This window comes from Mesoplodon mirus (assembly GCF_964341445.2).
Source record: "Mesoplodon mirus genome assembly, chromosome: 15".
NCBI lineage: Eukaryota > Metazoa > Chordata > Mammalia > Artiodactyla > Ziphiidae > Mesoplodon > Mesoplodon mirus.
Window position 1 is genome coordinate 40,543,018 of NC_138991.1, and position 20,380 is coordinate 40,563,397.

Consider the following 20,380-nt stretch of genomic DNA (forward strand, 5'->3'; position numbering starts at 1 on the left):
CTGAACTCTGAATGTGTTTCCCAAACTACACACAGATTGGTAAAGAGTAGAAGATTTACTGGCTAAAGGTATTTAAGGCCAACTTTTGACCAACCATTGGCTGATCACTAAGCTATGCTGACTCAGGGTCAAACCTCAAGAAGGCAGGCTTAAACATAAATACAAATAAACAAATAAAAAACATTAAAAACTGAGCAAACACACTAGTAGCTACACACTGTGGGGGAGACAGAGTCTAAAGAATTAATATAGGCAGGTCACTGAGCAAAAAAACAAAATCAGCAACAATAATGATCCCAGAAGGAGAGAATCAGAATTCAGACTTGCTACAATATATTACCTAAAATATTTAGTTTTCAACAACAACATAAAAACTGTGAGACATGCAAAGAAACAAGAAAGTGTGACCCATACCCAGTAAACAAAGGAGTCAATAGAAACTGTCTCTGCTATGTTCAGTTGCTGGTATTAACAGCAGAGACTTGAAAGAATTTATAAATACGTTCAAAGAATGAAAGGAAACCATGTTTAATAATTAAAGTGTAATGATAATTTCTCAAAGAAAATATCAATAAAAAGACATAAAATAAATAAAACATAAAATGTAAATAAATAAGAAGAAAATGAAAACTCTGGAATTGAATAGTCCTTAAATGAAAAAATTCATTAGAGGAGTTGAAAAGCAGATATGATATGAGCTGGCAGAAGACAGACTCAGTGAACTTGAAGACAGACAAATAGAAATGATCTAATCTGAAGAACAGAAAGAAAAAAACTATGAAGAAAAGTGAACAGTGGCTCAGAGACCTGTGGGAAACCATCGAATACACCAATATGGAGTTCCAGGAGCAGATAAAAGAGGGAAAGGGACAGAAAAAATACTCAATAATGGATGAAACTTTCTCAAATTTCATGAAAAACATTAATCAACACATCCAAGAACCTCAATGAACTCTATTATAAATACAAAGAGATTCACATCTAGATACACCATAGTGAGAGAAATTAAAGATCTAAATAAAGAGACAGTCCATGTTCATGCATTGGATACTCAATATTGTTAAGATTGCAGTTCTCCCAAGTTGTGCAATAAATTCAATGCAATCCCTATCAACGCAAGCAGGACTTTTTCTGGGGAGAAACTAATAAGCTAATACTAAAATTTACATGGAAGTTAAAAAAAAGACTTAAAATAGCCAAAACAATTTTGAACAAGAAGAACAAAGTTTGGGGACTTCCAGTAGCTGATCTCAAAACTTTTTATAATCAAAGAAAGTGTGGTGTTAGCATAAGTATAGATACATATAGTAATGGAACTAAATAGAATGTCCAGAAATAAATCCTTACATTTATGGTTAATTGATTTTTGGTAAAGGTTTCAAGGCAGTTCAATGGGGAAAAGATAGTATTTTCAATAAATGGTGCTGAAAAAATTGGATATCCATATTTTAGAAAAGGAACTTAGACCTTTGTTTCAAACCACATACAAAAATTAAATCAAGGGCTTCCCTGGTGGCGCAGTGGTTGAGAGTCCGCCTGCCGATGCAGGGGACACGGGTTCGTGCCCCAATCCGGGAGGATCCCACATGCCGCGGAGCGGTTGGGCCCGTGAGCCATGGCCGCTGAGCCTGCATGTCCGGAGCCTGTGCTCCGCAACGGGGGAGGCCACAACAGCGAGAGGCCTGCGTACAGCAAAAAAAAAAAAAAAAAAAAAAAAAAAAAAAAATTAAATCAAAATGGATCATAGACCTAAATGTAAGAGCTAAAATTATAAAACTTCTTGAGGAAAATCTAAGAGAAATCTTTTTAACCTTGAGTTAAGTAAAGATTTCTTAGATATAATCCTCCAAACACAATTTTTAAGAAAAGAATTAATAAACTGAATTTCTTTAAAATTAAAGACTTTTGCTCATCATAAGATATCCTTAAGAAAATAAAAGATAAGCCACTGACTGACTGAGAGAAAATATTTGCGAGTCATATACCTGATAAAGGACCTGAATCCAGAATACATAAAGAACTCTCAAAACTTAAAAATAAGAAGATAATCCAATTTTAAAATAGCCAAAAGATATGCAATAGACATTTTACCAAAGAAGATATATATACAAATGGCTATTAAGCACATGAAAAGATGCTCAATGTCTTTAGTCATTAGGGAAATGCAAATCAAAAACCACAATGTGGTACCACTTCACACGCACTGGAATGACTATAATCAAAAATATTGACATTACCAAGTTCTGGTGAGCATGTAGAGAAACTGGAAACCTCATATATTGCTAGAGGGAATGTAAAATGGCACAGTTACTTTGGAAAACAATTTGGCTGTTTCTTAAATAGTTCAGCCTGTGCTTATGATATGACCCAATAATCTCACTTTTGGTGATTTATGAAGAGAAATGAAAATATATTTCCATGTGAAGACATGTATGTGCATGTTCATAGCAGCATTATCTATAATATCATCAAACTGGAAACTCAGACATGCATCAACTGGTGAATAGATGAACGAAATGTAAAGTTTGCATGTACTTGAATGTTATTCAGCAGTAAAAAGGAGCTATTAATACGTTACAACATGATTGGACCTCAAAAGTGTTATGCCAAGGAAAGAAGCCAGACACGAAAAAACTACATGCTTTGTAAACCTGTATTTATGTGAAATCATAGGAAAGTCTAGTCTCTAGACACAGGAAGTTGACCACCCTAGTGATTATCTGGGGCTGGAAGTGGGAGTAAATACTGACTGCCAAGGGACATAACAGAACTTTCTGGGGTAATAAAAGTGTTCTGAAACTGTTTGGTGGTGATGGTTGAACAACTGTATAAGCTTACTAAAAATCACTGGACTGCACACCTAAAAAGGGTGAATTTTATGGTATGTAAGTTATATATCAATTCCCCTGTTCAATAAATCTGACAAGGAGTTGGGGTAAGGAAAAATTACAGCCTCATTTTACTCAGGATCACAGACGGAGAAATCCTACCAGAACGTTAACAAACTGAACCCATGAATATATACAAAAAAGGATGCAATGGCATCATGAGATTGTGTTATCCCAGGAATGTAAGGTTGGTTGAACATTCAAAATTGAACATTGAAAATACTCAGTGGAAATGATGAGACCAATGTCCCATCAGCTTTTGTTGGGCCAGTGGGGAGGGTTCTGCCACCCAGCCCAGTGCGTGTGCGCTCGGCTTAATTAGTTGCCTGTCTCCCCTGGTGGTTTGGGGATCCAGCCCTCTGACTCAAGGGAAGCCTTGTTGGGATTGGGCTGTTGGGATTGGGCCCATGGATTGGGCTGCTGCCTGTGCCTAGATCACGAGGCACATTCTGTACTTTTGTCTCAGTCAGATGGAGCAGGACTTTGGCTGTGGCTCTAGGCAGATGGGCTTCCCCACAGTTACCTTTCCAGGAAAGCCAGGATAATCTTCCAACTCACGTATTTACTGGCCATTACTATGGTTGGGCTGATGTAGGTAACCAAGTTGTTCATAAGATGGTAGTGGGCCTAGGAAGGAACGTACACTACAGTAGTACTAGAAAGTCTATGGAAACTCATTATACGTAATACATAAAGAGGGTTCTATGGAGGAATCCTCAGTGTGGCCACTTTTTTTGTGGTGTTAGAGAATATTTAATCCTACAGAGGAAATGAGATATATTAAGTATACATAATGAGCAATCCATTAGCTTGTGATATACAACCAGAATTCCTAAGGAATTTAAGTTTAGAGAGCAATTAAGCAGGTAACCTGAAAGACATTTCCTCTGAAAAAAAAAGATGCAACACTCAAGAACGTTATTTATGGGTAGAAAGGGACGGGAGTAAGTACATACCATGCCGCCACTAGTATGACAGCTATGCTATCCCCAAATTGATTATTCATTGGTAACCCCCATTTCTGGCCCACATCTACTCTGCCCAAGAAATGCAGATAAAATTCACAGGTGTTCATCGCCCTAATTGGCTCCTCAGCTGTAGGTAGGCATACCTGTCCCTGATCCTGTCTCATAGAGCAAATGTGCTTTAGTGACCCCAGGTGACTCCATCCCTTTGCGTCCTTGTATGAACTGAACTGTGGTCATTGCAACTACATCATGTACCAGGAAGGTTGATGCAGGAGAGAGAGACAGAGACAGAGAGAGAAGGGGAGAAAACATATGAATGAAACCACATTTCAGGTTGTATACTTCTAGTCCATCTCCATCTCTTCTTCCTGGCTTCTTTCTATGTGTTTTCAGCATCTTATTCTGGTCTCTGGGCCTTTCTGTTCTGTGACCTCCAGGAGATGCTGCCAGGTAATGCACTTGAGTATCATTTCATCAAGGTAATTTCCCACATGACACCATTATTGGCTACCTCAAACCAGAAACGATTTGTGATTCTTCAGACTCACTTATTTTAGCAACTCAAGATAATGGGAAACTAAGATAGATTTACCAAACCACGAATGGATTTGCTGAATGTTTGAAACATAAAAAAAGACAATTTCTTCCTGGTTCTCAAATGCAAAAGAATGAATCGCCACTACTGAAAAATCATCTTATTTATTTGTTCACTGTTATCATGTGTTTCACTGCTCTCTCTACAGTCTAATTCTTGGTTATATTTTTAAAATGAAACAATTTCCTATGGTTGGAATTCATTTAAATTGTATAGTGTAGCTACCATTTTATATTTCAAATGTCATATTAAGCCCATATTGTAAGAGTACTAAGATCAGTTTAAAATTCAAGATGCTTTGTTTTTCTTTCCCCCTCTCCTTTCCTTTCCTTCCCCTTCCCTTCTTTTCTTTTCCTTTCTCTTTCCTCCCCTTCCTAACTCTTTTTTCCTTTCCCAACTCTTTTTTCCTTTCCCTTTTTTGCTTTCCCAAACAATTCAGTCCTGAGGCTGTTAGATAGAACACAGCAATAGAGGTATCCATGGTGGGAGACATGATGGTCCAGAGTGGGGTGAGGAGGGTGTCCGTACTGGTATGGCCAGAGTGGGATATAAGAGCTATAACAGGGTCATACATAAAATTCATTTTCAGGTTGATCATAAAATTAAATGTGAGAGGCAAAAAAAAAAAAAAAAAAGCTTCTAGAAAATAATACAATTGAATACTGTATAACTCTGGAGTATGGAAATGTTTCTTAAGCAGCGCCATAAAAATCACTAACATAAAAGAGATTGAACATTAAAAACAAGAACTTTGGGGCTTCCCTGGTGGTGCAGTGGTTGAGAGTCTGCCTGCCAATTCAGGGGACACGGGTTCGTGCCCTGGTCTGGGAAAATCCCACATGCCGCGGAGCGGCTGGGCCCGTGAGCCATGGCCGCTGAGCCTGCACGTCTGGAGCCTGTGCTCCGCAACGGGAGAGGCCACAACAGTGAGAGGCCTGCGTACTGCAAAAACAAAAACAAAAACTTTGTTCAAGAAAAAGCACCATTAAGAGAACAAAAAGACAATCAACAGAGCAGGAGAAATTTGCAATACATGTAACCAACAAAAGGGCTTGTGAAAGAATATATAAATAACTTCTACAAATCAATAAGAAAAAGACAGGGAACAGAAAATAAAAATGGATGTGGGCCTTGAACAACTACTTCAAAAAAGAGCATAGGGCCTCCCTGGTGGCGCAGTGGTTGAGAGTCCGCCTGCCGATGCAGGGGATACGGGTTCGTGCCCCGGTCTGGGAGGATCCCATATGCCGCGGAGCGGCTGGGCCCGTGAGCCATGGCCGCTGGGCCTGCGCGTCCGGAGCCTGTGCTCCGCAACGGGAGAGGCCACAACAGTGAGAGGCCCGCATACCGCAAAAAAAAAAAAAAAAAAAGAAAAGAAAAAAAAAAAAAGAGCATAAACATCCAATAATCATATGAAAAGGTATTAAATGTCATTAATCACCATGAAAATGCCAATCAAACCACAAAGTTATACCACTACACACCCACGAGCCTGGCTAACATTTAAAAGTCTGATGATAACACATTTGTTGACAAAGATGTTAAGCAAGGGGAGTTCTCATATAGTACTTGTGTTAGTGTAAACTGTTAAAACCACGTTGGAAAACAGATTTCTTTTAATATATTAAATTTAAAGACACACAGGGCCCATGACCAAAAAACTTCACTCCTAAAAATTCCAACCAGTATGAATGCATCCTTATGTGTGCTACAAGACACGAATAAGAACGTTCTTGAAAGCATTACTCATACAATATGTTACTAATAAAGAATCTGTAATTAAACTATATATAAATTCTTACACATTAATAAAATAATCAACAGGATTATGTATGCATATAAACCATCACTTTACAAAATAAGATATCCAAGTGGCAAATAAGCATTTGATAAGATGTTAACCTCATTGACCATCAGAAGAGTACAAATTAAAACCACTCTTCAGTAACACTAGATGCCCACATCATTAGGGAAAAGCAAACACACAAATCTGAACAGTTCGACATTCAAACCATCTGAATGGTTAGAGCTCTCCTATATTGTTGGTGGGAGTTTAAGCTTTTGCAACACTGTCTGTTTGAACTGAAGTTAAACATAAGGCTGTGTATCTCCCATGACCCTATGAAATAGTAATTCTTCCACTTTTAGGTACAGACTTAAACGAAATGGACACATGGGCCAAAAGACATTTATAGCAGCCTCGTCTGTAATACTAAGATGAGACAACCCAAGTCCATGGATGAGTCAGTTGTGATACATTGGTTCAGTGGAACACTCGACAGCAACAGAAGTGGATGAACAAGCTCTATACTCGATCACCCAACTGGACCTCATAATTGTAATGCTCAAAGTTGCGGGCACAAAGAATGCATAGTATATGAAGTCACACAAATAGGAAAAAGGCCAGATGGCTTCACAGACGAAGTCTATCAAACATTTAGAGAAGAGTTAACACCTATCCTTCTCAAACTATTCCAAAAAATTGCAGAGGAAGGAACACTCCCAAGCTCATTCTACGCGGTCACCATCACCCTGACACCAAAACCAAAGATATCACAAAAAAGAAAATTACAGGCCAATATCACTGATGAACATTGACGCAAAAATCCTCAGCAAAATACTAGCAAACCGAGTCCAACAACACATTAAAAGGATCATACACCATGATCAAGTGGGATTTATCCCAGGGATGCAAGGATTCTTCAATATATGCAAATCAATCAATGTGATACACCATATTAACAAACTGAAGAATAAAAACCATATTATCATCTCAATAGATGCAGGAAAAAGGGAAATGACACAGTTAGGGATGTGTGGTTAGGTGGTAAAACTATAAGAAAAAACAAGGAAGTCCTTACTATCGACAAAGATTGCCGTTTTGCCCAAGCTCTAGCCATGTTCCTCAGAGCGTCTTTTTGACGAGGTCTCAACCTTGGCTTATAACAAGTACAGACTCTCACCGCGTGTCCTCTCACATTCAAAGGCTTAAATAATACTAACACAGTTTCTAGCAGCAAAGGGCCCATCCCTAGGGTGACCTAAGTCCCCTTAAAGTGCCTGCCTGAGAAACTGCAAGGCTGCCAAGAGGATTTACTGTTTGTTCTAGCCAGCCCCGTTCTTAGAGCAGGAGCTAAAAATCCTTCCTCTGTCCCTTTGAGATGTATGTGTATCTCCTACAGCTCAGGGCTGACTTTCTTAAGCACCTGAAAGCCATTCCTTTAAAATGTAATCATCTGGAAGGGCAGGAGCCCTGTCTCCCAGGGTCCTGGGAGGAAAGAATCCTAAGGATAATTGCCAGTGAACAGAAAGCCCTAATCAGCACTGATACTAACCAATCCTGTGTAATGTTTCACTCACCTGATTCTAATGAGCCCCTATTCTCCCCTCTTTCTACTCACTCATCCTTCCTTTAAGACACCCAGTCACCTCTGTACAAATCAAAGTTAAATTCAAGTTGGGCCCTCTTCCAATAGTATATATTACTAACTAAAATCTGTCCTTAGCACTTTAACTAGTGTCTGGCTTTATCTTTGACATAAAAATGGGGGTGGGGGAGGACGATATAGATGGCAGGGATGCAAAGAGGGCCCCTGGGTGCTGAAGTTCTAGTTCTTGATTAGGGTATTTGTTACACAGGGGCTGCTTGCTGTTGGTTCCTTGAGCTGCCCTTTTTTGATCTGTAACCATTTCTGTAGGTGTGTTATATTTCACCATTTTTAAAAAGGGTTAAAAAAAAGTACAACTTGCTCTGCTGCTCGCTGGAGGCTGGTACTCAACCACTTTCTAAGAATGTAAACACAAATGCTCCTCCTTTGTGTTCAGGAGAAAAACTGCACGGACTTGGGTACTGCTGATATGATTTATTGTAGGAAGAATATAGATTTTTATGTCTTTGTAGCTTTTTGAGAAGCCACTTAGATTAGATTTTAAACTTTTGATATTGAATCCTCCCACATGCTTAATCGTTTCTTCACATTTCTTGAAGTGTGTATTACAGCGTAGGAAACTCCTAGGGACTATAGCATCCTGGTAAATCTTGGACTTTGAAGGAAGTTGCAGCTTGCTGTTATTCTCTGGTTTTTCTCTAATTAATTACCTCCTCTCACGAGCACACCAAAACCACAACTATCTGCAGAACAACCATCAATGAAAAAGACCGAAATCTACCAGAAAAGATCTTCTACAACTAAAGACATAAAGACACCGGTAGGAGGGGTGGAATCATGATATAATCAAGTCCCATACCCATGCCCACCTCCCGTTGGGTGACCCACAAACTGGAGAATAATTATAGTTTAGAGCTTCCCCCCAGGAAGCAAGAGTTCTGAGTCCCACCTTGGGCTCTCCAGCCTGGGGGTCCGGCACTGGGAAGACGAGCCCCTGGAGCACTTGGCTTCATAGGCCACTGGGGCTTAATTTTGGGAGCCCCATGGGACTGGGGGAAATAGAGACACTCTTAAAGGGTGCATACAAAATCTCACATGCGCCGGGACCAGAGACAGAAGTAGTAACTTGATAGGAGCCTGAGTCAAACTTACCTGCTGGCCTTGGAGAGTCTCCTGGAGAGGCATGGGCACAGACAGCGGTGGCAGCCATATTCGGGAGCTCGTGCAGAGGATGATAGGGGTAGGTCTCATGATGGGGCCCGCCCTCTGGCTCATTAGCACCAAGACCTCCCCCGCCCAACAGCCTGCAGGTGTCAGTGCTCAGAGCCTTGGGCCAAACATCTAAATGGGCCAAGACACAGCCCCACCCATCAGCAGATAGCTGCCTAAAGACTTCCTGAGCCCCCAGCTGCCTCTAGATATGCATCTAGAGGCAGCCCTGCCCACCAGTGGACCAAAACCCAGTTCCAGACACCAGTGGGCAAGCACTGGCCCTGCCCTCCGGGAAGCTGGCTCTAGCCTCTAGACCAGCCTCATCCACCAGTGGGCAGACACCAGATGCAAGAAAATCATAATCCCACTGCCTGTGGACCAAAGCTGCCCACAGTAGGCTAGACCCTGCCCCGGGACCAGCTGGGCCCTGGCTCTAACCACTGGCAGAGCAACACAAGCAGCAGGATACCCTGTACCCATCAGTGTCAGGAAGCACCCCCGCTCCTCCTCAGCAATCTGACACCAGCTCTGGGATCCCCGAGCCCTGCAGCCAGACTCCAGGTCCTGGCTCTTCCTGCCAGTGGTCCTGCACTAACCCCAGGACCCGGCTTCATTCACCAGCGTGGGGGCAGGGGGCAGAGCCCCAGAGGCTTCCGGACCCTGAATCCACCCACCAGTGAGCCCGCACTAAGCCCCGGGGCTCCCCGGGGTGCTGCAGTCAGCCGCCTCATGACCAGACCCCACTGACCAGCAGCCAGCAGCACCCACACAAGGCAGGGCCTGGCAACACACCAGGCCAGGGGCCAAGGAAGCCTACCAGATGTATTCACATTATAGAGGTCCCAGAGGGAGAAGAGAGAGAGAGAAGGGGGCTGAGAACATATTTGAAAAGATAATAGCTGAAAAATTCCCTACCCTGGGAAAGGAAACAGTCACCCAAGTCCAGGAAGTGAAGAGAGTCCCATACAAGATGAACCCAAAGAGGAACACACCAAGACACATTGTAATTAACATGACAAAAATTAAAGATAAAGAGAGAATACTAAAAGCAGCAAGGGAAAAGCAGCAAATAACATACAGGTGAACTCTCATAAGGCTGTCAGCTGATTTTTCAGCAGAAACTCTACAGGCCTGGCACAATACAGTCAAAGTGATGGAAGGGAAAAACCTACAACCAAGAATACCCAGCAAAGCTCTCCTTCAGATTTGATGGAGAAATCAAAAGCTTTACAGACAAGCAAAACCTAAAAGGGTTTAGCAACACCAAACCAGCTTTACAGCACATAAAAGAACTTCTAGGCAAAAAAAGAAAAGGTCATAAGGAGAAATAAGAAAATTACAAAATAAAAAGCTCATTGGTAAAGGCAAACATATAGTAAAGGCAGGAAATTGTCCACACACAAAGCTAGTAGGGAAGTTAAAAGATAAAAGCAGTAAAATCATCTATATCTACAGTAAGCAATTAAGGGATACACAAAACAATTAGATGTAAAATATGATATCAAAAACAGTAATCACGAGGGGAGGAGAGTACAACTGTAGGGTTTCTAAAATGCATTTAAAATTAAGAGTTCTGACTACGATGGCGATGAGTTTCGAGTGGCCGTGGCAGTATCGCTTCCCGCCCTTCTTTACGTTGCAGCCGAACGTGGACACTCGGCAGAAGCAGCTGGCCGCCTGGTGCTCGCTAGTCCTGTCCTTCTGTCGCCTGCACAAACAGTCCAGCATGACGGTGATGGAAGCTCAGGAGAGCCCGCTCTTCAACAACGTGAAGCTACAGCGGAAGCTGCCCGTGGAATCAATCCAGGTTGTATTAGAGGAGCTGAGGAAGAAAGGGAACCTCGAGTGGTTGGATAAGAACAAGTCTAGCTTCCTGATCATGTGGCGGAGGCCAGAAGAATGGGGGAAGCTCATCTATCAGTGGGTTTCCAGGAGTGGCCAGAACAACTCCGTGTTCACCTTGTACGAACTGACCAATGGGGAAGACACAGAGGATGAGGAGTTCCACGGGCTGGATGAGGCAACGCTACTGCGGGCTCTGCAGGCCCTACAGCAGGAGCACAAGGCCGAGATCATCACTGTCAGCGATGGCCGAGGCGTCAAGTTCTTCTAGCAGAAACCTGTCTCCCTTTACTTCTTACCTCCCACCCTTCCAGGGCTTTCAAAGGGAGACAGACCAAGTGTCCCCACAGACTGGATCCGTGACTCCACCAGACTCCAAAGGGCTGCAGTCCAGGGGTGGGTTTCCCACTTATCCCATGTGTCTGTCCCTGGGATAGGGTGAGGCTGAGGTGCCAGGGAGAAAAGATGTGCTGCTCCCTGCCTCACCTCCTCTCGTGAGCTGGGGCCTGTAAACCTAAACACGAACTTCTTTTGTGTCACACATGTAAGTGCACACACACATGCCCCGGCACAGGCTTCTGTTTCTTTCCCCTCCCACCCCTTTAGCTGCTTTCCTAGGGGGCGGGCGAAGCCCTGGCTGCAGGCAGCCTTTCAGGCAGTGTGGAGATAGGGGGCCCAGGAAGGGGCCTGGCAATGAGAGGTGGGGCCGGACACCGATTTATGATATTAAAACGCTTAACCCTAAAAAAATAAATAAATAAATAAATAAATAAATTAATTAATTAAATTAAATAAAATTAAGAGTTCAGCAAGTTAAAACAATCACGTATATATATAGACTGCTATCCAAAAACCTCATGGTAATCATAAAACAAAAATCTATAATAGATATACACATAAAAAAAGGAATCCAAACATAACACGAAAGATAGTCATCAAATCACAAAGAAGAGAACAAAAGAAGAAGAAAGGGGAAGAAAAGACCTACAAAAGCAGATCCAAAACAATTAACAATGTGGCAATAAGAATGTATATATTGATAATTACCTTAAATGTAAATGAACTAAATGCTCCAACCAGAAGACATGGACTGGCTGAATGGATACAGAAACAAGACCCCTGTGAATGCTTCCTACAAGAGACTCACTTCAGATCTAGAGACATATATAAACTGAAAGTGAGGGAATGGAAAAATGTATCTCATGCAAATAGAAATCAAAAGAAAGCCAGAGTAGCAATACTTAGACAAAATAGGCTTTAAAATAAAGACTGTTACACCCAATGTTCATAGCAGCTTTATTACAATTGCCAAGGTATGGAAACAACCTGTGTCCATCAACAGATGAATGGATAAAGAAGATGATGTTTTATACACACCCACACACACAATGGAACCCTACTCGGCCATAAAAAAGAATGAAATTTTGCCATATGCTGCAACATGGATGGACTTGGAGGGCATTATGCTAAGTGAAATAAGTCAGAGGAAGACAAATACCATATGATATCACTTATATGTGGAATCTAAAAAATACAGGAAACTGGTGAATAAAGCAAAAAAGAAGCAAGCTCACAGATGTAGAGAACAAACTAGTGGTTACCAGTGGGGACAGGGAAGGGGGAGGGGCAATATAGGGGTAGGGAAAAAAGAGGGGGTTATTACGGGATTATATGAAATCATGTGTGTGAAACTTTTGAAAATTGTAAAGCACTATAAAATTTAAAGAATCTTTCATTCAATAAAATAAAACACATTTCTGAGTTAATGGCTACATCATTCCTGCTTTAACCTCTGTGGACACATGATCAACAGTCATTACTTGACTACTTCCATCAGTCTGCCCTCAAGTTTAACTAATAATGTAAATTGAATCCATTGTAAGAAGTCTTGGGTACTCCAGCCCTTTCCAAACTTCTAGCTAGCATTCATTTCCCTCTTTTTTTTTCCAAGGCCAGTCTTAGTCCCCAGCCCCAAACAACAAATAAACTTGGGAGGAAGTTTCTAAAAACAGCCGTGGAATTTCCTTCTGGGGTATAGTATGCCTCAGGGCCATTGCAAGAGAGGCCTTGTCAAGATTTGTTCTGCAAAAACAAAGGAAGAAGGACTATTTGACTTTCAAAACCTCTGTTCCAACTGTGAGATTCTGCAGTTTCCTGATTAGACAGAATGAAGGATGGAACCCTGGAATTTACCCATTAAAGCAATGAGGAGAAGGTCTAATTTGTGGTATCTCTAACTGATAGTTTGCATTTTAAGGTTAAGATATTTTATTGCTTCCAGATGGTCAGCTAACTTCCAGCCAGAGGAAAGTTACTGCAGAGTTTAAGAATAGCTATGATACAAAGAGAGATTTTAATTATCATGTAAAGGATCTAATTAAAAAGACATACAGTAGTTGGCTTTTCACATGCTCAAGCCTATAAAAATCAGTAGTTTAAAAAATTACCTTAAGGAGGAAATTGGAAAATTATTCAATTTGAAACAGAGACACGAGGAATTTCTCAATTCAGGGCACTAGAATTAGGCTAACTGCTTGTTTCTAGATGCCTTGATCTCCACGTTGTTCCTTCTATTCTGTTTTATGCAACAAGCTCATGAAGGTTCTTTGAGTCTTTTTGCTTCTTTGTTAGTTTATTTCCAGAATAAGGCAGAGTCTCTTCAATCAATCAAGCAAGCAAGAAAGCGATTGATCAATTTCTGCATCTCTGAACTTGACACCTGTATTCAGATCCAGATCCTGCTGCTGATTGGGTGACCTTGGGCAAAGCACATAACCTCTCTGAGCCCCAGCTTCCTGGTTTGTAAAATGATAAGCCCTCTCCTTAGGGTTTCTGGAGCGTATCATGAGACAGTAAAAGTTAGCCATTGTTATCTGCAGAGGTTTAGAATGTGCAACTATTCACAGATGAGGCCAAAGACTGTGGAAGTGGGTGGAATTCTACAGGCAATATTCTACAAGGCACTGTCTTCTCTGTGACTTCCTCTCCCTGGCTCCTGAGCTCTGCAGCACAGAAATATTTTGCAAGAGAAACAGTGATCGCTGTTTGTAGGAGGGATGGGCAGCGTCCTATTGGAGGCCAACTGAGCTCTTTGGACTTAATGATTTGGAACCAGAAAGCTACTGAATTGTAACACAATGACCTTGAATAAGCACTGTCTCCTCACTTCCCTGCATGATACATCAAGACCTCCTGACCCACCCGTCCCATTTTTTCTGTTTGGCACCTTGGCACAGTGCTGGAACAAAAAGCTGAAAATGGCCAGCAAACTCAATTTAAAATAAGCCCCATCCATACTGTTTAACTTTGTGGCCTCCAGGTGTCTTTTTTTTTTTTCCTTTTGTAAAAATTGAAATATAGTTGATTTACAATGTCGTATTAGTTTCAGGTATATAGCAAGGTGATTCGGTTATACATATATTTGTGTGTATCTATCTATCTACCTATATATATATATATATTGTTTTTCAGATTCTTTTCCCTTACAGTTTATTATAAGATAGTGAATAAAGTTCCCTGTGCTATACAGTAAGTAGGTCCTGTTGTTTATCTATTTTATGTATAGTAGTGTATATCTATCTGTTAACCCCAAACTCCTAATTTATCCCTCCCCACCTTTCCCCTTTGGTAACCATAAGTTTGTTTTCTGTGTCTGTGAGTCTGTTTCTGGTTTGTAAATAAGTTTATTTGTATCAGGCCTCCTGTTGTCTAAAAGTCACTCTGGCCTCCCCACACTTTCCTTCTCCCTTAACACTGGAACTTGACCCAGGGAATTCATTTAACCTGAATAAACCTGAAGACTCCAAACATGTCAATCCCATCTTGGAGGCTGCTGTTTCCATAGCCCAGTCTCCTCCATAGCTCTGCCGTAGGCTTGGCCAGATGCTATGAAAGAAAAACAACATCCCTTCTCCTATTGCTCTGTGTTGGAAACCCTAATTTATTTGGTACCAAGCCTTCCTCTTGATAAGCATAGGCAACCCAACAGCTGACCCACCACCTGTGGAATCTTCACATTTCTGAAGGGGAGGTGATTGAAAGCTGGGGGGATCATTGTGTAGTGTAGAGATCTAATGGACAGCATGGTGACTACAGTTAGTAATACTGTACTGAATACTGGAAATTTGCTAAAAGAGTAGATTTTAGTTACCCTCAACACAGGAAAAAAAAAAGTATGTGAGATGTGTTAATTACCTTGATTGTAGTAATCATTTCACTCTGTGTATGTATATCAAATCATTGTGTTGTACAACTTAAATATATAGAATTTTATTTAAGAATAAAATTAGATGAATATATAACCAAAACTTTTTAATCTTGAAAGTGGTAGTTATTACGAATGCATATATTGGTTAAAATTCATTGAAATATATGCTTAAAACAGGTATGTTTTATTACATGTAATTTACACCTCAATAAAATTGGTTTTAAAAAAGAATGGGAAAGCCCAACTCTGAACCCAAATGAATAAACACAAACCAAAAATATTGCTAAGACTTCCGAGTGAGCTGAGGAATTACCATGGGGGTAAAGTAACCAAAACTCACAGCAGGAAGGCAAATCAGCTGTGCCAAATCAGAAATATTTCATGTTTCTTCAGGAAGAATTTTTTTCTTCCAGGGGAATTTTCCCCTCCATAGTAGTTTGCACAGACCTGTCTTTCTCCAACTATGACAGTGGTCTGGCTGGTTAAGTTTGAAGGACAGATAGTGGTTAGGTGGTTCTCTATAAAATCACATCTATCAAGCTAAGAGTAAAACCAAGTTACTTGTAAGTGGCAGACGATAAAGGGAAATCAGGGGTTTCTGAACTCAGAAAATGTCAGCTAACATCCTTTTATAGGTCTGCATTGAGACATGAATAAGCTTAGGGATACTCTTGTGGGTCTGGGAGGCACAGGGCAGATGCTCTGATGTTGGCTTTATAGTTACCCATAAAGAAATTCTCCCGTGAATTGGACACAAATAAGCTTTTACCACCTACCAGATTCAAAAATTTCCTTCATTCTTTTTTATAGGAATAAAAGCCTGTAGGTACAACATCAAACACAAATCAACTTCCAGTGGAGATGCTCCATATTTCAGCTGAAGAATGAAAACAAGGGCCACTGTGGGTTAGCTTTATGACCCATTCAGACTAGAGGCTGTTCATTTATTTATTAAGTTCATTAATTCATTTACTTCTTCAGCCAATATGCATTGTGAAGCTATTGCATGCCAACTGTCGAAGACATAGGACATGATTCTGACTTTAAATCTCTCACAGTCTGTTTGGTGACAGCAATGTGAACAAATAATCACAATGCAATACGATCATCGAGGTGAGCATTCACAGAGCTGTGGGAATACAGACAAAGGAGTAACTAACACAATCCAGGGAATTAGGAAAATTTTTTGCACACAGACACACAGACACACACACACACACAGACAGACACACACACACACGTACTCATCTGACAGAGATGCCAAGGCCAGTTTGGTGAGAGATCTCTGACCTTCAACATTCCCTTAAACAATCCACAGTAAGTATTGTAACCGAGCAGGACCCTAGGAGGTCTTCCCAGAACAGACCACCCCCTATGTCCTCCACCTGCCTTTTGTCTGCAGAAAAACTTTAGTCAAAGAATAAATTTAATCAGAGAAGTGAGAAAATGCAGAAAGAAAAACAGTCAAGCAAGACAAAATAATAATGCTTTAGTCATTAAACAAAGTCAAGGGCCTTTAGTTCTTCCTCAAGGACTAGATAATATTCTGAGCCACGTCCTTTGAGCTGTTTTGCAGATGCTGAAAATCCCATCAGGTGGAAGAAGTTAACTGTACGCTGCCCATAAACACATAGACCCCAGACTGGTTGGAACCAGAAGGTTGATGATGTTGCCTCCCAATTACCTCACCACCAACCAATCAGAAGAATGTCCACGAGCTGAACACGCCCTGCTCCTTGAGCACTATAAGACTCCTCACTACCCCCTCCAGGGTGGGACACACAGTCTTGAGGGCATGAGCCTGCTGTGGCCCCCTTTGCCTGGTAAAGCAACAAAGCTATTTCTTTCTACTTCACCCAAAACTCTGTCTCTGAGATTTAGTCCAGCACCAGTGTACAGAGGCCAAATTTCGGCAACAGTATATCATCGGCTGATTTCTCTAAACCCATCTAAGGCTAAAAATAACAGAAAAATGAATAAAGTTGCTTTGAGTGTCTCCAATTCTGGGATGAAGAGGATGGGCAATCTTATTTCCATCATCCTATTAAAGCATAAACCATCTTCTGGGTATGAAGAAAATAGCACTTTGGTATAATTTATTCATTCATCTTATTTATTAATGTGTGTGGATGAACATATTGATTGCCATTATGCAATTATACAGATACATTTCCCCCAAATCCACAAGATGCTTGGATTTGGTTACATCACTCTCAACTTCCAGTCTTCGTTCTGGCTTTCCTTTTCTTCCTTTGAGAAACCTTCAACTTACTTGTCCTTCTAGGCAAACAGATCGACAAAGAAAAGAGTTACCTGCAAATTTTGCAATGACATTCTGAAAATGCAGGTTAATGATAGAGGACTCTGGAGCTGACTGTGTGATGGAGGAGGGAGGGAACTGCTCTGCCCACTGGTTTCTCCGACAGAGCCCCTCTCCTCCCAGTTATAGATGCTTGATGTCTACCCAAAGGTTCCACCCCTTTCCACGATCTGGGAGCTGTCATTGGGAGGCCAGGACATAGGGAGATCATATGGAATAACACTCAGGGACTCTGCGTATCTGGTGGGCCACGCTGCCCATCCAGATCCCCAGGTCAAAGTCTCTCCTTGCCCCCTGGTTCCCTCTCTGATCCCTGCCTGGTAGCCATTAGCTCTGGTGTCCTTCTTTTTCCTGGTCAGTCTTCTCTCCCAGGGAAGTAGTCAGACCCCTGATCCCCCAACCTTTGGCCAGGAATCTAAGACCTGATGACAGACCCATATGGTATGGATCAGATCCTTGCATATTTCGTGCCCCAATGTGATCTGGGACTCAGTTACCTGTTACTGGACCTATCATGGTTCGTTGGGCGCCATGTTTCATCAGCTGCCCGGACTTCCTCCATCACCTGCCATTGGTTCTGCCCACTCCCTCAATGCCTGCAGCCACTCCCCTCTTGCCCCCGCCCAAACCCTGTGCACAGCATCCTGTGAATGACGCCCAGCCCCACCTCCACCACAAAGGCTGCCCTTAGTCTATCTCATCCCCCTGGAGTTGGGTCCCCTGTGTATAGTAAAGATGAAAAAGAGTCATTTGCAAGGCTTTCTTCAGTTTGTTCAGGGCCGTGTTTGCTAAAGTGTGATACCCATATCCCTAATGGAATCTGAGAAAAATAAGGTGGTCTGTGGGTAGGCCATATTTTGTAAAAAAGTTGATCATTTAATGTGCATTTTGAGCAAATATAGTTTTCAAAACAAACCCATGAGAAAAGGCAGCAGCCTATAATGGTTCAGAGCATGAAGTCTAAGGTTAAACTACCTGGTTCAAATTCTGGCTTTTCCACGTACCAGCTGAGGGACCTTGGTAGTTACTAAATGTCTCTGTGACTCAGTGTCCCCATGTGTTAAATAGGCACGATAATAATAGTATCTGTGTTATAGGGCTCTTACGAGGATTAAAATGAGTTAATGCATGTAAAACATTAAATAAGTTAAAACATGTATATTAAAAGCATGACATGACACACTGTAATCACTTAATAAAATTTGATTTTTTATTTTGTGGCTATTATTGCCTAAAATGTAGCTAACTGAAAAGAGAAGTGAGTTTGTTTAGTTAAAAAATTATGTACATAGGGCTTCCCTGGTGGCACAGTAGTTGAGAGTCCACCTGCCGATGCATGGGACACGGGTTCGTGCCCCGGTCCGGGAAGATCCCATATGCTGCGGAGCGGCTAGGCCCGTGAGCCATGGCCGCTGACCCTGCACGTCTGGAGCCTGCGTGCCTGGAGCCTGTGCTCCACAACGGGAGAGGCCACAACAGTGAGAGGCCCGCATACGGCAAAAAAAAAAAAAAAAAAAAAAAAAAAAAAAATTATGCCTCCCTGGGTATTTCCTCCAAACGAGTTGTTGCATTCAGCAAAATAACCCAGGAAGCTGTAGTTTCCAGGGTTACCTCTGGAAGCTTCATGAAAGCACCCAGCAGAGCTAGTCTTGAGGTCAAGCCACTACCCATTGGAGAGAGGTTCTTGTACCTTATCGACCAGCAGATACGTGTCGACTGAAAAAAAATGCACAATGTGAGAGTTGTGAGTTAAGTTTTATTTGGGGCAAAATGAGGACTATAGCCCAGGAGATGGCATTTCAGATAGCTCTGAGAAACCGCTCCAAAGAGATGGGGGAAAGGTCAGTATCTATGTGATTTTGGTGAAGGGGGAGTACATGCAATCAAGCTCATATCTTTTTTGCAGAAGGTCTCTGCGAGTCATGAGGAGCAGACGTCACCATGGAGGATTTTAGTGCTTTACTAGATACGAGGAGAATTGCAAGAATTGGGCTCATAAAACCTTCTCCTGAAAATATCTATCTGAAGACCTGTTCTGCCAGTTTTTCCCAGAGCACAGAGTGCCTCATTTCTGATCTCCACCTTGAACTCCTTTCAGGGGGTGTTGAAGGTCAGCAGCTGCGGTGGCTCAGAATTTAATCCTTGTAGAGTTAGATGGCAAGTGCCATTCTGTAGTTGGCATATGTACCAAGAAAGGCAGCGCGGAGTGTGTGAATACACATTTAATACGGCTCTGGTGTGGAGGTCAGTTTGTGGATGGAGAAAGCAGAGTTCTAGTCCTTGAAAAAGAGGATGGGGATCCATGGTTGAACAAATGCCTCCAGTGTGCCCTCCTCTGATCCCGAGCACCCACATCTGCTCTTCTTAACTGGAGCAGGACTTGCCAGGTAGGACTAGAGCTAGCGTGGAGGCTGAGGGGAGGTCAGGCAGTGAGGGCTTTGTTGCCGCCCCTCTTATGGATGATTCCAGCCCCTGGTCATCCCCTTTCTTTCTGAGCTGCCTAGTCCACTCAGGCCACAGTCCTGCTGACCAGCATCACACAGCATCTGTGTGGCCCACGACAGGGGGAATCCAGTCTCTTGGCCTCTCTCCTCTACACCCTCACTCCAAAGCCAAAGCAAGCACTGGTCCTATGAGTTTTACTCGTAATAATAACGAGCCATGAACAGACAGTGAAAAGTCACCTTCCTTGCTCCTTCTCTGTGTGTCTCTCTTTTCTCCACTTAGAAAAATGACAGCTCTTTTGGCTGCTATAAATGTTAATTAAGTTAAGAAAAGTTGCATACTTAAATACAATAGGAGCTCTTGCATGTGAAGGACAAGGGTAAGGTTCATCTACACTTGAGAAGAATGTCAGGGCCCGGGCATTCCCCAGCTAGGGAGTTGTGCTGGGGAGGAGTGTGGGAGTCCCTGAGTGAGAATGGGAAGGGGTCCAGCAGCAGGGCGGAGGGAAGGGTAT

General features: G+C 42.0%; 1 protein-coding gene across 1 annotated transcript; it reads left to right on the forward strand.

Moving 5' to 3' along the window:
- Positions 1-10,634: 10,634 nt before the first annotated feature.
- LOC309816521 (vacuolar protein-sorting-associated protein 25) lies at positions 10,635-11,444 on the forward strand (the record flags this gene model as incomplete). Its single annotated transcript, XM_082644119.1, has 1 exon — positions 10,635-11,444. The coding sequence occupies one exon, from the start codon at positions 10,635-10,637 to the stop codon at positions 11,163-11,165; it is 531 nt and encodes a 176-aa protein (XP_082500245.1). The 3' UTR covers positions 11,166-11,444.
- Positions 11,445-20,380: the final 8,936 nt, after the last annotated feature.